Source organism: Carcharodon carcharias, chromosome 8 (genome assembly GCF_017639515.1).
Source record: "Carcharodon carcharias isolate sCarCar2 chromosome 8, sCarCar2.pri, whole genome shotgun sequence".
Lineage (NCBI taxonomy): Eukaryota > Metazoa > Chordata > Chondrichthyes > Lamniformes > Lamnidae > Carcharodon > Carcharodon carcharias.
This window is the reverse complement of record NC_054474.1, coordinates 96469563-96486551: the sequence shown is the minus strand read 5'-3', so window position 1 is coordinate 96486551 and position 16989 is coordinate 96469563. Positions and strand designations below refer to the sequence as shown.

General features: G+C 43.7%; 1 protein-coding gene and 1 long non-coding RNA gene across 3 annotated transcripts in view; one reads left to right on the top strand and one right to left on the bottom strand.

The window, feature by feature from the left end:
- LOC121281326 overlaps positions 1–16023 on the bottom strand; it is a 52184-nt gene extending 36161 nt beyond the window's left edge. The window contains exon 1 of the long non-coding RNA XR_005943861.1: positions 15960–16023. This is a non-coding gene — a long non-coding RNA (uncharacterized LOC121281326). The remainder of the gene's footprint in view (positions 1–15959) is intronic.
- Positions 1–16689, top strand: part of LOC121281325 (E3 ubiquitin-protein ligase TRIM8-like) — a 33352-nt gene extending 16663 nt beyond the window's left edge. The window contains exons 4-6 of one of the 2 annotated variants that reach the window (XM_041194225.1): positions 2836–2969; positions 3482–3616; positions 15409–16689. In XM_041194225.1, the coding sequence (XP_041050159.1) occupies positions 2836–2844 (9 nt within the window). In that variant the 3' untranslated portion in view covers positions 2845–2969; positions 3482–3616; positions 15409–16689. Of the gene's footprint in view, positions 1–2835; positions 3179–3481; positions 3617–15408 lie in introns of both variants that reach the window. The other variant, XM_041194226.1, reaches the window with a different exon arrangement.
- Positions 16690–16989: the final 300 nt, after the last annotated feature.

The window sequence follows — 16989 nt, the reverse complement described above, 5'->3', positions numbered from 1 at the left end:
TCCCTTCCCTAAAGGATGTTTACAGCAATCAATGATAGTTTCATGATCACCATTACTGAGACTAGGTTTATATTCCTGATTTATTAATTGAATTTAAATTCCACCAACTGCCATGGTGGGACTTGAACCCATGCCCCCAGGCCATTAGCCTGGGTCTCTGGATTACAGGTCCAGTAGTATTACCACTATGCCACATGAAATGAAATGTTGGATGAAATTAACATAGTGAGAGAGGAAGTATTAAGGAGATTAACATCTTTAAATGTGGATAAATTCCATGGCCAAGACGAAATGTATTCTGCGCTGTTAAGAGAAGCGTGAGATGAAACAGTGGAAGTTCTGACCACCTTTGCCAGAGGATTGGGGGACATAAGGAATAGGAGCAGGAATATGCACCGCCCGAGCATGCTCTGCTATACAATAAGATCATGGGTGATCTGACTGTGGCCTTACTTCCACCTCCTGACCGTCCCCCAAAACCCTTGACTCCCTTGTCGATCAAAAATCTGTCTAACTCAGCCTTGAATATATTCAATGACCCAGCTTCCATTGTAATCTGACAGCTAATGTTGTTTTAAAGAAAGAAAGGGATAGACTGAGTATTTTCAGGCTTGTTAGCCGAACCTTGGCAGTGGGAAATTATTGGATAGAATTTTGAGAGACAGGATAATTACTCATTTAGAAAGATGTGGATTAATCAAAGACAGTAAACATGAATCTGTTAAGGAAAGGTCTTGTCTTACTAATGTGATTGAAGTTTTTGAGGAGGTAACGAGGTTGGTTAATGAGGGTAGTGTACATGATGTTATATGGATTTTTACAAGGTGTTTGTTAAGGTCTCATTGGTAGATTGGTCATAAAAGTAAGAACCCGTGGGATCCAAGGCAAAGTGGGAAGTTGAATCCAAAATTGGCTGAAAGGCAGAAAGCACAAGATATTGGTCAATGAGTATTTTTGTGACTAGAAGGCCGTTTCCAGTACTGAATCCCATGCTTTTTGTAGTATATATCAATGATTTGGACTCAAAAATAGGGGTATGATTATAAAGTTTGCAGACCTTAGAAAAACTGGCCTTGTGGCTTGATAATGAAGAGAAAAGCTGTAGACTGCAGGAAGATATCAATGGTCTAGTCAGGTGGGTGGAACAGTGGTAAATGGAGTTCAATCCAGAGAGTATGAGATAATGCATTTGGGGAAGGTGAAGAGGCAAGGGAATACACAAAAAATGATAAGATACTGAAAAATGCAAAGGAACAGAGAGAGACCTCGGATTCCAGAAGGTGGCTGGACCAGTGAATACAGTAGTCAAGAAGGTATACATTTAAAAAGTACTTGGATATGCATTTGAATGCTGGAACCTACCAGCCAGGCTATAGACTAAGAGCTGGAAAGTGAGATTAGGCTGGATGGCTAATTGTCAGCCAGTATGGACACAATGGGCTGAATGGTCTCCTCCGTGCTGTAAATCTCTATGAGTCCAGCTCTTCTCAGGAACCTGTTGGGCAGGAAAGTGAGAGAGACAGAAAGCTGCAATGAGCTGTATCTAACCAATGCTTCTTAAAGACTCCATTCCATTGGGTCAGTAAGTGTTATGTGATTGGTTTGACCTATCAACCAGCCCATGGAGAAATGAGGAGAGGGTCAGGTCCCAGTGTCAGAGTTGTGATTGGCTCATTCTATCTAACAGAGAAATGAGTAGGTATTGAGATTTCCCAGTAATGTCAGTATGATTGGGCACTCTGACCCCGACATTAACGGGAAGATGGGGAGGGTGCAGGGGAAGTTTTTAATGTGGGAAGCTCCCAGGAAGACTGGGGACTTGGAGGCCTGTCGATCCTAATGGCAGAGCCTAATTTAAATAATCTTTTTCAGACTCCCGCCCAATAGCCAATGATTGGCCTGGCTGGCGAACTTGAGCAAAACAAGTGGCAGGAGGACTTAGCCGGGGTCACTTAGAGAAGGAAACAGGAGCTCCAAGATCCCATTGGGAGTGGGGACTGGGGAATAACAAGGCTGAACAACTGGGGCTGGAGGATGCTGAAGGTTTCCTTGTGAGGCCTGAGGGTCGGGTCTTTTGCTACTCCTAGCCTGCAAGGAGTGCTAAAAGGAGCAGTTATTTAAAACTGACCTTGGCCAGTCAGTTCCTCCAAACTCTGATCTGCTGCTTGGCAGGTGACAGTGCATGCTTCTGCATAACCTACAGTAACATTTCAGTCATCGCCCCATTTATATCACCAGGCTGTAACTTTTCAATGTTAGACACCAACTGCTTTTCACAGGAGCCTTGTCAATGGTCTGATTTGTGTTTGCGAAAATTTAAATGGATGACAGTGGGGTCAGCTGGCTCACTCCCAATGCATTAACCCACAATCCTCTCATTACCATTGGGAGTTAAAATGGAGACGTCTGTGAGGGAATCTCACTGATCGCAGGTCCCTGAGACACTGTTTCTTCTCCTCACTTCACATGATTGCGGTGAGTGTGTTCCTGCAGAGAGAGGGAAGCACAGACTGGAGACCCTCATGATAATAATCATTGTTAATGATGGAAAGATGAGGCTCCAGTACAGAGAAACTGGACTGAACACAGATGAATTTGACAATCACAAACTGAGCTGAAGTGGCAGCAAACCAGGATCTCACAGTATGTGTAAATGCAGGGAGACTGTAAGTCCTGGGATTCTGCCATTTTCAGGATGGGGGCATTGCTGTGGGGTGTCATTCTGAGCATTAGAAGGGGTGCAGGATTTTGCGCTGATCATTTATTCCCTTTTGGGTTTCTGATCTGAAATGTTCCTTCTGATAAAAACAAACATTCTCTCTTCTTTCATTACAGAGTGACTGAGACTCAGAGAGTCACAGACCCAGATGTTCCAGCACTCACCCTGAACCTGTCCAATGTATCTCAACATATCCAGAAGAGTCTGAATGGATGGGAAGTGTACCGCTCAGACATATTGGGAATCATCAGTAAGAACATGCAGCTTTTCTCCAATATAAAGGACTGAGAGCAGGTCGAGTTAGTTGTGTTCAGACAGCTGAGAATATCCCTGAACTTTTATATCAGCTCCCTGTGTGCTTGTGGATCAGGAGCCTGAGATTAATCCTCTGTCTCCAGTGACACCTGTTTTAAACATTCCCCACAGTGATGGGCCTGAGCTTCAACCAGCATGGGTCAGGTAGGTATGGGGTTATACACTGTCAATCAGAGTGTCTCTTAAAGAGGCACCATCCTTCACAGGACTGTCAACATGTTTAAAGAGTAAAGCAAATTAAGGAAGACTTGCATTTTTAGAACACCTTGCACAAGCTCAGGATTTCCCGAAGTACTTTCCAGCCATTGAAGCCCTATTTTTGAAGTGCAGTGACTGTTGTAATGTAGAATATATAAGGATGGAATATATAACCCACCACTGAGTAATATGATGAAGGCTGGACCTCGCTGTGTCACAATTCCCAATCACAATGTGCTTTGTTTACAGTACCAGCATCCATCAAATACAGTGGCCCATCAAATGTAACCCCAACCCCAGACAGTTCCTCTGGGGCAGCCACTGTCGCAGGGAATGCTCTCCAGCCATCGACTGGGATCAGCAGGAAAGTTGGAATATCTCAAGGTATGTTTATATACTTAAATAGGATCACAATGATTGTAATTTATACTTAATGCTCTCGTTTTTTCTGTTAATCCTTTGTGTTTCTATTTAGTCCTTTCTTTCTCAGTGATATTTCTTCAATAAGGCATTCGAGATGCTCGCTCTTGTTTACTCCTCACAGCTCTCTATTGATTTGAGTCTCAAATCCAGGGCCTGAGTGGACGTAATTGGTGAATTCAGAGTGAATAGCATGTAACAGTTTAATGTACAGGAGGGGCACTGCAACAGGGGGAGGCCCCTTAATCCCTCAAACCTGTTCCACCAGTGAGGTCTTGGCTGATCTGTGACCTAACTCCATCTCTTTGCCCCACTTTAATGGTGAGGTGATGGAGTAGTGATGCTGTCACTGGACTAGTAATCCAGGGACCAAGGGTAATGCTCCAAGAGCCTGGGTTTGAATCCTGCCACATATGAAATTACAAGTCTAATGATGACCATGAAACCATTGTTGATTTTGTAAAAACCCATCTGATTCACTATTGCCCTTTGGGGAAAGAAATCTGCTATCCTAACCTGGTCTGGCCTACAGGTGACTCCCAGACCCACAGCAATGCCAATATGGTTGACCCTGAAATGGTCTAGTAAGCCACTCAGTTATAAAAAGTCTAAAAGGAATGAAAATGGACAGACCACCTGGCACAGACCTAAGCACTGGAAACAACAAAGGCAAACACAGTCCTGTTGACCCTGCTAAGTCCTCCTCATGACCATCTGTGGGCTGTCTCACAGACTACTGAAGTAACAGCCTGACATTTTTTTTTATTATTCATTCACGGGATGTGGGCTTTGCTGGCTGGGCCAGCATTTAATGCCTGTCCATAATTGCCCTTGAGAAGGTGGTGGTGAGCTGCCTTCTTGAATCGCTGCAGTTCACTTGGTGTAGGCACATGCACAGTGCTGTTAGTGAGGGAGTTTCAGGATTTTGACACAGCGAAGGAACGGCAATATATTTTCAAGTCAGGATGGTTAGTGGTTTGAAGGGGAACTTTCAGGCGGTGGTGTTCCCATCTATCTGCTGTCCATGTCCTTCTAGATAGTAGTGGTCATGGGTTTGGAAGGTGCTGTCTAAGGAGCCTTGGTGAATTCCTGCAGGGCATCTTGTAGATGGTGCACACTGTTGCTACTGTGCATCGATGGTGGAGGGAGTGAATGTTTGTAGATGTAGTGCCAATCAAGCGGGCTGCTTTGTCCTGGACTGTGTCAAGTTTCTTGAGGTGATATCAAGAAATGGATGAAGGCACTGGATACTGCAAAGGCTATGAGCCTTGACAATATTGCAGCAACAGTACTGAAGACTTGTGTTCCAGAACTTGCCACATTCCTAGCCAAGCTGTTCCAGTACAGCTACAACACTTGCATTTACCTGGCAATGTGGAAAATTGCCCAGGTATGTCCTGTACACAAAAAGCAGGACAAATCCGACCCAGCCAATTACCACCCATCAGTCTACTCTCAATCGTCAGTAAAGTGATGGAAGGAATCATCAACAGTGCTATCAAGTGGCTCTTGCTTACCTATAACCTGTTCATTGACACCCAGTTTGGGTTCCACCAGGGTCACTCAGCTCCTGACCTCATTGCAGCCATGGTTCAAACATGGACAAAAGAGCTGAACTCCAGACGTGAGGTGAGGGTGATTGCGCTTGACATCAAGGCAGCATTTGACCAAGTGTGGCATCAAGGAGCCCCAGCAAAACTGGAGTCAATGGGAATTAGGGGGGAAAGTCTCCGCTGGTTGGAGTCATACCTAGCACAAAGAAAGATGGTTGTGGTTGTTGGCGGTCATTCATTTCAGCTTCAGGACATACTGCAGGAGTTCCTCAAGGTAGTGTCCTCGGCCCAGCCATCTTTAGCTGCTTCATCAATGACCTTCCATCCATCATAAGGCCAGAAGCGGGGGTGTTCGCTGATGATTGCACAATATTCAACTCCATTCGTGACTCCTCAGATACTGAGGCACTCCGTGTCCAAATGCAGCAAGACCTGGACAATATCCAGTCTTTGGATGACAAGTGGCAAGTAACATTCGTGCCACACAAGCGCCAGGCAATGACCGTCTCCAACAAGAGAGAATCTAACCATTGCCCCTTGACATTCAATAGCATTACCATCACTGAATCCCCCACTATCAATATTCTGGGGGCTTACCATGACCAGAAACTGAGCTGGACCAGCCACATAAATACCGTGGCTACAAGAGCAAGTCAGAGGCTAGGAATCCTGCGGCGCGTATCTCACCTCCTGACTCCCCAAAGCCTGCCCATCATGTCCAAGTCACAAATCAGGACTGTGATGGAGTACAGTCCACTTGCCTCGATGAGTGCAGCTCAACAACACTCAAGAAGCTTGACACCATCCAGGACAAAGCTGTCTGCTTGATTGGCACTACATCCACAAATATTCACTCCATCCAACACTGAAGCACAGTGGCAGCATTGTGTACCATCTATGCACTGCACTGCAGAAACTCACTAAGGCTCCTCAGGCAGCACCTTCCAAACCTGCAACCTCTACCACCTAGAAGGACAAGGACAAAGGGAGCAGACACGTGGGAAATTCCCCTCCAATCCACTCACCATCCTGATTTGGAAATATATCACTGTCACTTCACTGCCGCTGGGTCAAAATCCTGGAACTCCCTCCCCAACAGCACTGTTGTTGTACCTACACCACATGAACTGCGGTGGTTCAAGAAGGCAGCTCACCACCACCTTCTCAAGGGCAATTAATACTGGCCTAGCCAGTGACACTTACATCCCTTGAATGAATACATTTTTAAAATTCCCTTAATAAAAATCAGTAAACACGAGCTTCCCTCAAACTCACAGCCAGTGGGATCTTGCCTGACAGACACCATGAAATGGTTTCCTAGCCAGTTTCCTTCCACTGTCTCCTGATATATTCTGATCCTCAACTGGAATTTATTTTTTAATTTTCATTTACTCCCCCTCCTGCTGGAACTCCTCCCTCTCTCTCTCTCTCTCTCACGGACTCTGGGCTGGGAATAAAAACCCTCACAGCTTCCTGATCCTGACTCCTGTGCAGTGTCTCTCCTGCAAAGTGCATTCTGAAGGGCCCATTCCTTCTGGCACACCCTGGTCCACATTTCCGTCACATTCAACACCCCCACCCCTTCCCATGGCACCTTCCTGTGCAAATGCAGGAGATGCAACACCTGTCCTTTCACCTCCGTCCATTCCACTGTCCAGGGCTCCAAACAGTCTACCCAGGGGAAGCAATAATTTACAGGTACTTCTTCCAATTTAGTAAACTGTATTAACTGCTCATGATGCAGTTGCTGCTACACTGTGGAGACTAAATGCAGGATTGGCTGATTGTTTTAATGAAATTATTTCTTAAATCTGCAAACATGACCCTGAGCTTCTGGTTGCTTACCATTTTAATTCTGCATCCTACTCTCAATTTGGTTTCTATCATCGAAATCCTACTGTTCCACTGAAGCTCAGTGAAGAACAGCATTGCATGTTTCCATTTGACACTTCATTGCCTGTCAGACTCAGCACTGAGATTATAAAGCAGGGTGCCACAATTTAATGTATAGAAGGGACATCAGATTCATCTCAATTCACAACTGAGTCCTCACCACTGTATGTAAACTGATGGAGGCTTTAAACAGCCAGTATTCAGGATGGGACAGTAACAAGAGGAGAGAGCCCAGGGCACAATCCTGTATTCAGGATCACAGAATCACAGAATTTGAATGGCACAAATGACGCCATTCGGCCCATCGTGACTGCACCGGTTATCCAAATCAGCATTATGACCTAGTGCCTTTTACGAGAGGGAACAGCTTCTCCGTATCTACTCTGTCCAGCCCCCTCATGATTTTGAACACCCCTATCAAATCTCCTCTTAGTCTTCTTCTCTCCAAGGAGAACAGTCCCAACCTCTCCAATCTATCTTCGTAACTGAAGTTTCTCATCCCTGAAACCATTTTAGCAAACCTCTTCTGCGCTCTCTCCAATGTGTTCACATCCTTCCTATAATGTGGCGCCCAGGACTGTACACGATACTCCAGCTGAGGTCTAATAAGAACATAACATAAGAACATAAGAACTAGGAGCAGGAGTAGGCAATTCAGCCCCTCAAGCCTGTCCCGCCATTCATTACGATCATGGCTGATCTCATTTTGGCCTCAACTCCAATTTCCTGCCCTCTCCCCATAACCTTTCAACACATTACTAATTAAAACTCTGTCTATCTCCTCCTTAAATTTATTCAACATCCTGGCATCCACTGCACTCTGAGGTAGTGAATTCCACAGATTCACAACCCTTTGAGAAAAGTAATTCCTCCTCATCTCTGATTTAAAATCTACCACCCCTTAACCTAAAACTATGGCCTCTCATTCTAGAATGCCCCAGAAGGGGAAACATCTGCTCCACGTCTACTTTGTCTATCCCCTTTAGCATCTTATGTACCTCAATTAGATCTCCTCTCATCCTTCTAAACCCTCGCGAGTATAGGCCTAAACTGCTCAATCTCTCCTCATAAGACAAGCCCCGCATCTCTGGAATCAATCCAGTGACCTCCTCTGAACTGCCTCCAGTGCAACTACATCCTTCCTCAAGTAAGGGGACCAAAACTGTGCACAGTACTCCAGGTGCGGTCTCACCAATGCCTTGTATAGTTGCAGTAACACTTCCCTATTTTTGTACTCTATTCCTTTAGCAATAAATGCCAAAATTCCATTTGCCTTCCTTATTACTTGTTGTACCTGCATACCGGCTTTCAGAGATTCATGCATGAGGACACCCAGATCCCTCTGCACTGAAGCGTTCTGAAGTTTCTCTCCATTTAAATAATAAATCACCTTTTTATTCTTCCGCCCAAAATGGATAAGCTCACACTTATCTACGTTAAAACTCCATCTGCCAAATTTTGGCCCATTCACCTAACCTGTCCATATCCATTTGTAAATTTCTTATTTCTTCCTTGCAACTTACTTTCCCATCTATTTTGATGTGATGTGGTGCCTTTGATGAACGGACCACAGGAGACTCAGGTACAGGTTACGATCGTTTATTCGAGCAATTGCAAGGAAAGCACCTTCTCAATACAGGTTGAGACAGTACTCTGCTAAACTGCAAGTGTTCATCATATTTATACAATATTGGTCACGTACAAGAACAGTTTCCAGATTTCAATCTTGTCAACATATAGATTTACATTAAACTGACAAGTCTAGTGACAAGTACATGTATTGTATGACCCTATTTGTTTCTCACCCAGGCAGAGACCCTCCCTCGTACCTAAACTAAGACCATCTGTTCTTTCCCTATCTACTGTAAGCAAGCTCAATCTTAGTTGTTTTTCAACCTAAGGCTCCAGTCTGACTCCCAAAACACCCAATCTATCATATTTACATTCTTCTTTGTCTAATATGGCCTTGCTGATACTCACAAGCCCTGAGAATGTGCAAGGTTTAGATTTCTCTCTGTCCAGTCTGGCCTTTAATGTTAACTGCTTACGCAGATAAGTTTTGCCTGCTTGGATATGTTAAGTATCGATTCCCTTCAATAAGTTCTTACTGTATCCCTATACTGTATCCCTTTATTTCCCCCTAACATGGTGTCATCTGTAAATTTAGCTATAGTACCTTCTAACCCTGAATCCAAATCATTAATATAGATTGTAAATAGTTGGGGCCCAAGGACCGAACCCTGTGGCACCCCACTAGTTACAGCTTGCCATCCAGAAAAAGACCCATTTATCCTGACTCTGCTTTCTGTTGGTTAGCCAATCCTCTACCCAAGCTAATATATTACCCCTAACTCCGTGTGATCTTATCTTGTGTTTTAATCTTTTCTGCGGCACCTTATCAAAGGCCTTCTGGAAGTCCAGATATACTACATCTACAGGATCCCCTAATGAGTGCCTTATATAAATTCACCATAACTTCCTTGCTCTCGTACTCTATGCCCCTATTAATAAAGCCCAGGATACTATATGCTTTATTAACTGCTCTCGCCACCTGTTCTGCCACCTTCAATGATCTATGCACATCTGCACCCTGTATTTCTGCTCCTGTACCCCCTTCGAAATTTCACCCTTTATTTCATATTGTCTGTCCATAGTCTCTCTACCAAAATGCATCGCGTCACACTTCTCCACATTGAACTTCATCTGCCACCTATCTGCCCACTCCACCAACTTGTCTAGTCCTTTTGAAGTTCAACATTGTCCTCCTCACAGTTCACAAAACTCTCAAGCTTTGTATCATCCGCACACTTTGAAATTGTCCCCTGCACACCAAATCTAGATCATTAATGTATATCAGGAAAAGCAAGGGTCCCAATACCGACCCCTGGGGACCTCCACTACAAACCTTCCTCAAGCCCAAAAAATATCCGTTGATTCCTGCTTCCTATTTTTCAGCCAATTTTGTATCCACGTTGCTACTGTCCCTTTTATTCCATGAGCAATAACTTTTCTCACAAGTCTGTTGTGTGGCACTGTATCAAATGCCTTTTGAAAGTCCATGCGCACTACATCAACAGCATTACCCTCATCAAATTTTTCTGTTACCCCTTCAAAAAACTCCAGAAAGTTAGTTAAACACCATTTTCCCTTTAGAAATCCATGCTGGCTCTTTCTTATCAACCCATATTTTTCTATGTGACTACTAATTCTATCCTGAATAATTGTTTCTAGAATCTTGTCCACCACTGAAGTTAAACTGCCTGGTCTGTAATTGCTGGGCTTATCCTTACAACCTTTCTTGAGCAAGGGCGTTATGTTTGCAATTCTCCAGTCCTCTGGCACCTCCTCTGAGTCTAGGGAAGACTGAAAGATTATGGCCAGTGCCCCTGCAATTTGTATTCGCGCTTCCTTCAATATCCTTGGATGCATTTCATCCAGTCTCGGTGCCTTGTCAACTTTAATTAACGACAGTCTATTCAACACTTCCGCCTTGTCAATTTTGAACCGTTCTAGTGACAAAGTTTCCTCGTCTGTCACCATGGCCTGGATAGCATCCACCCCCTTTGTAAAAATGGATGCAAAGTATTCATTTAATACCTCAGCCATGGCCCCTTCACCCATGTGTAAATTCCTTTTTGGGTCCCTAATCAGCCCCACTCCTCCTTTTACCACTGTTTTACAATTTATATGCCAAAGAAGACTTTGGGATTCCCCTTTATGTTGGCTTTTCTCATAATCCCGCTTCCCTTCTCAAATATGCTTTTTCACCTCCCCTCTGATCCTTCTGTATTCCTCTTGGTTCTCAATTGCATTTTCTACCTGACACCCATCATAAGCACACTTTTTCTTCTTTATCTTAATTTCTATCTCTTTTTTCATCCAGGCAGCTCTGGATTTGTTTGCCCTGCCTTTCCCTTTCGATGGAATATACCTTGACTGTGCCCAAACCAATTCTTTTTTGAAGGTAGCCCATGGTTCAGCTACAGTTTCTCCTGCCAATCTTTGATTCCAGTCTGTCTGGCCCAGCTCCATTTTTGCCCTATCAAAGTCGGCTTTCATCGAATTAATTATTCTTATTCTGGATTGCCTATTGTCGTTTTCTATCACCATCCTAAAAGGTATAATAACAATGATCACTGTCTCCTATATGTTCTCCCACTGACATTTGATCTACTTTGCCCACCTCATTTCCAAGAACCAGGTCCAACAGTACATCTTTTCTTGTTAGATTGGACACATACGGCTGTAGAAAACTTTCCTGAACACAATCAAGGAACTTTTGCCCCTCTCTGCCCTTTATAGCGCCACTGTCCCAGTCTACATTCAGGTAATTAAAGTCCCCCAATATAACTACTCTATACTGCTTGCATCTCACTGCTATTTCCCAGCAGGTTTGTTCTTCTACGTCCTTCTCACTATTTGGCGGTCTATAGACTACACCAAGCAATGTAATTGCACACTTTTTATTCCTTAGCTCTAGCCAAATTGATTCTGTCCTTGAACCATCTGGGACGTCCTCGTTCTCCAGCACTGCAATGCTCTCCTTCACCAATACCACCACCCCTCCTCCTTTTCTTCCTTTCCTATCCATGACCACGACCTCTCGCTGTTAACCCTCCCCAAGAAGCCTGCAGCCGCTCTGTGACGTCCTTAACCCTGGCACCAGGGAGGCAACATATCATCCTGAAGTCACGTCTACGACCACAGAAATGCCTGTCTGTTCCCCTAACCAATGAATCCCCTATCACTATTGCTCTTCCTTTCTTCTTCCTCCCCTCCTGTATAGACGATCCGCTTGTGGTGCCACAAACTTCGCTCTGATTGCACTCCTCCAAAGAACCAGTGTGCTTACCAGCTTCCAAAATTGAAAACCAATTTGTGAGTGGAATCCCAGGGGACTCCTGCACTACCTACTACTTCTCTTGGACTGCCTGGTGGTCACTCATTCCCTCTCTCTGTCTCCAGGCCCTTAAGCTGCGGTGTGAATACCTCTCTGAGCAGGCTTTCCACATAGCTTTCAGCCTCGCAGATGCATCACTGTGAATCCAGCCACCGCTCGAGCTCTGAAACCTGGAGCTCAAGTTTCTGCAGCTGACAGCACTTTCTGCACATGCAGTCGTACAGGACACTGGTAGCATCCATGATTTTGCACATATTGGACATGCATTCCACTCGACTGAGCTGCCCTGCCATGTCTTAACTCTACTTCCCTTACGTTAACTTTATTCTACTTTGGATTATTTATATTACTTTATTGTATTGACCCTAAATTTCCCTTATTCCTGGCGCTTCTCAGTTAAGTCCAAGCATAGCTATTTGTTTAAAAAGACTGCGACCCCTGGTTCTGGATTCCCCCACCATCGTGAACATCCTTACTGCATCTACCCTGTCTAGTCCTGTTAGAATTTTATAGGTTTCTATGCAATCCCCCCTCATTTTTCTGAACTCCAGTGAATATAATCCTAACCGATTCAATCTCTCCTCATATTCAGTCCCGCCATCCCAGGAATCAGTCTGGTAAACCTTCGCTGCACTCCCTCTATATCAAGAACATCATTCCTCAGATAAGGAGACCAAAACTGCACACAATATTCCAGGTGTGGTCTCACCAAGGGCCTGTATAATTGCAGCAAGACACCCCTGCTCCTGTACTTGAATCTTCTCAATATGAAGGCCATCATACCATTTGCCTTCTTTACCACCTGCTGCATCTGCATGCTTACCTTCAGCGACTGGTGTGCAAGGACACCCAGGTCTCATTGCACATTCCCCTCTCTCAATTTATAGCCATTCAGATAATAATCTGCCTTCCTGTTTTTGCTACCAAAGTGGATGACCTCACATTTATCCACATTATACTGCATCTGCCATGCATTTGCCCACTCACTCAGCTTGTCCAAATCACACTGAAGCATCTCTGCATCCTCCTCACAGCTCACCCTCCCACCCAGCTTTGTGTCATCAGCAAATTTGGAGATATTACATTTAGTTCCCTCATCTAAATCATTAATATAGAGTGAATAGCTGGGGTCCCAGCACCGATCCCAGCGGTACCCCACTAGTCACTGTCTGCCATTTGGAAAAAGACCCGATTATTCCTACTCTTTGTTTTCTGTCTGCAACCAGTTTTCTATCCATCTCAATACACTACCCCCAATCCCATGTGCTTTAATTTTACACGCTAATCTCTTATGTGGGACTTTGTCAAAAGCCTTCTGAAAGTCCAAATAAACCATATCCACTGGCTCCCCCTCATCAACTCTACTAGTTACATTATTGAAAAATTCCAGTAGATTTGTCAAGCACAATTTCCCTTTCTTAAATCCATGCTGACTCTGTCCAATTCTGCCACTGTTTTCCAAATGCTCAGCTATTAAATCTTTTATAATGGACTCTAGAATTTTCCCCACTACCAACGTCAGGCTGACAGGTCTATAATTCCCTGTTTTCTCTCTACCTCCCTTTTTAAATAGTGGGGTTACATTAGCCACCCTACAATCTGTAGGAGCTGTTCCAGAGTCTATAGAATCTCGGAAGATGACCACCAATGCATCCACTATTTCTTGGGCCACTTCCTTAAGTACTCTGGGATGTAGATTATCAGGCCCTGGGGACTTATCAGCCTTCAATCCGATCAATTTCCCCAACACCATTTCCCTACTAATACTGATTTCTTTCAGATCCTCCCTCTCACTAAACCCTGTGTTCCCCAACATTTCTGCTATGTTATTTGTGTCCACCTTTGTGAACACAGAACCAAAGTATGTATTTAGTTGGTCAGCCATTTCTTTGTTCCCCAATATAAATTCCCCTGTTTCTGACTGTAAGGGACCTACATTTGTCTTTACCAATCTTCTTCTCTTCACATTCCAATAGAAACTTTTACAGTCAGTTTTTATGTTACCCTCAAGCTTACTCTTGTCCTCTATTTACCCCTTCTTAACCAATCCTCCCTCCTCACCAAACTCCCTCAGTCACCTCTGTTCTCGAACTCTTGCCGCTTCTCGCGCTGTTTTTATCACTCCCCTGCTCTTCTCTAGGTGCTGCTGACTGCCTGGCTCAAGGTCCTCCTTTCACACTCTCCTCTGGGAATTAGGATAGGACAGTAACAGGAGGGACAGAGCCCAGGACACACTCATGTATTCAGGATGGGACAGTGACAGGAGGGAGACAGCCCAAGACACACTCCTGAGAGCTGTGCATTCCCTTTACAACCAGTGCTGAGTTTGTGGGGGTGTAACTGTGATGCTGTAGAATGTTCCTATGAATCCCCTTCATTGTGTCTCGAGTGTTTGAAAGGTTTCGATTCCACTTAATAATTAATTCTAAAGGAAGGAACAGTGAACAGGGAGAACGTGTTCACAGTTCCAGGGTTTGTGTGATTAAACTGACTGTTACTGGTTGTCTCACTGCAGTGTTTGCACTGAGTGTACAGCACGGTGCCCCACAAACTGCTATTGTACAGGGATTCTGATTGAAGGCCATTTATTTAACATGGTGAAGAAGGCACTCACTCCAATCCTGCAACTACCACATAGGCCAGTTGAAGAGCAGAAATTACAATCCCCGATCACATAGCGACCACAGAGACTCAGGCTTCCTTTAACCGGTTTTATTCAAGCATATGCAAGGGAGCCGCAATCATTCCTAAGAATGAAGTCCCAGCTCCCAGATTGATTATATTTCATTAACTTTGTACTTTTTCTTATCATAATACATTTGGGTACATTTGAATACATCCAATCAGTAACCAACACACCGGTCTCATGCTAACTCTATCCTATTGAGTACATAAACATGTGATTTTCCTAACCAATTATTCTAAAGGAGGTATACATAATTATATTATCCAATCAAAATTAAAACACGTATGCAAAGACCTTGGTTTTCACAGCTCAAGACTGTGTGTTTCATCAAAGCCCCCTTTGTCCGTTGTTATGTCTTCCCATACCTAAGCTAAAACCATCTGCCCCTTCCCTATGTGAGAGGGGAGTACATCTAATCTAATTTATGTCCTGCTTGTGTCTTCCAGTCTGACTCTCAAGGCTGTGCAATGTTCTTCTGGTAATCTTCAACTCTTAATATGTTTAACAGCCAGGTCTGCCTGGAGATTTTAAAGGTTTTTCAATAAATTCTTACTGTATTCTCTTTTAGCATTTTTAATTTTCCCCTAACTTGGGGAAGAATGCAGTCTAACAGGTAATATGGGCTGACAGTGTCTGGGAAATACTAACACTGCTACCCTGTAGCTGTCAATCACTGATCTGAGTGGAATAACCCTGTCTGACCAATCTCTTCTCTCCTCTCTAGGGAGAAGGTCATTGAGCCTGGATCCAAAGACAGCAAACTGCAACTTGGTTTTTTCTGATGATCTCAGATCTGTAACATGGAGTGAACAGAAACAGCCCTACCCACCTCAACCAAAGATGTTTAAAGACCGTCCCCAAGTTCTCTGCTCCCAGAGCTTCTCCTCAGGATTCCATTCCTGGGATGTGGAGACAAATGGGGATTACTGGGTAATCGGGATGATGTGTGGGAGTGCGGAGAGGGAGGGTGAAAATTCTGGAATTGGGAACAGCAGTAAATCTTGGTGCATACATTGTGGTTTTGGTTCTCTCTGGATCTGGCATAATTCCCATGTCACTCGCCTGCGACCGTTCCCCTCTAACAATAGGATCCGAGTTCAATTAAACTACGAGGCTGGGACTTTGTCATTTCACCAGATCACTGGCTCACTGATGAATTTATATACATTTAAAACTAAATTCACTGAACCTGTGTTTCCAGCAGTTTATTGTTGGTACGCATCCCTAAAACTATTAAATTAATCCTGATATTGGAGAGTCGGTGACATTACTTACCGTTTCGGGACTTTAGATAACGTCACTTCTTGTTTCGATGTGTGGGCCTCTCTATGGTGTCACTTCTGGATCGGCTTTGGGGTCTCTGGTGTCACTTCCGGGTCAGCTTGGGGTCGCTGATGTTGTCACTTCTTGGTCAGTTGTCTCTGCATTAACCATGCTTAAATTCTTCACATTAACTTTAGATTTTGAGTTTCTGTTAGCAATTAATAAAGTAGTATTCAATTAGTAAAAGGGATTCTAGTCAGCGAGTGTTTTCACTGAGAGGTCATAAAACTATCTCTGTTATCCCCAGCTTTGAAAAGACACCTGCCAGATCTGGAAAATTAGGGAGTGGATCAAGTTATGGGGAGCTTTTCTTGTTAAAACTGCAGTTATTGCAGCTAATTGGATAAGTTAATACTTTGAAACATGTGGATCCTCACTTAGTGAGATTGAAGAAAAGAATAAAATGAGGCTGTTAGGGTAGATACTTCAGAATTTGACAAAGCTTGGCCAACTGATCCCCTTGACCTCAAAACCTGTGATCCAGTGAATTCTCTGGTCCTGTAGCATATGTTTAATTATTAGTAATGCTTATTATTGTACATATGTAATTATTCATAATAAACATTTATTGTACTTCTAATTATTCATTATATTTGTTAATAGTTATTGTATGTGTGATTATTAGTAATATTTTTAATTTTACATTTAATTTCTATGAAAGGCAATAAATGTCTTTAAACCCTATTCTCCTGTGAAATAACATATGAATTTGTGTAACAACATCCATTCCCTAACGGTTGGCATCTCAGATGATGGGAGCAGAAGTGTTGGCATATTCCATAAGACAATTCAGGCTGAGGCAGTTCAGGCGCAGCCACATTGACATGCTTGGAGTCGGGCCTCTAGCTTATCTGCCCACTCAAACAACACAGAGGTCTGAAAGGGCCACCAAATGCTCCTGAGCTTTTCATCCCTCAGGCTGCAAACTAATGAATGTTTTAGTGGACTGCAGAACAATTGGACAACTGGGCAAGTTGTACAA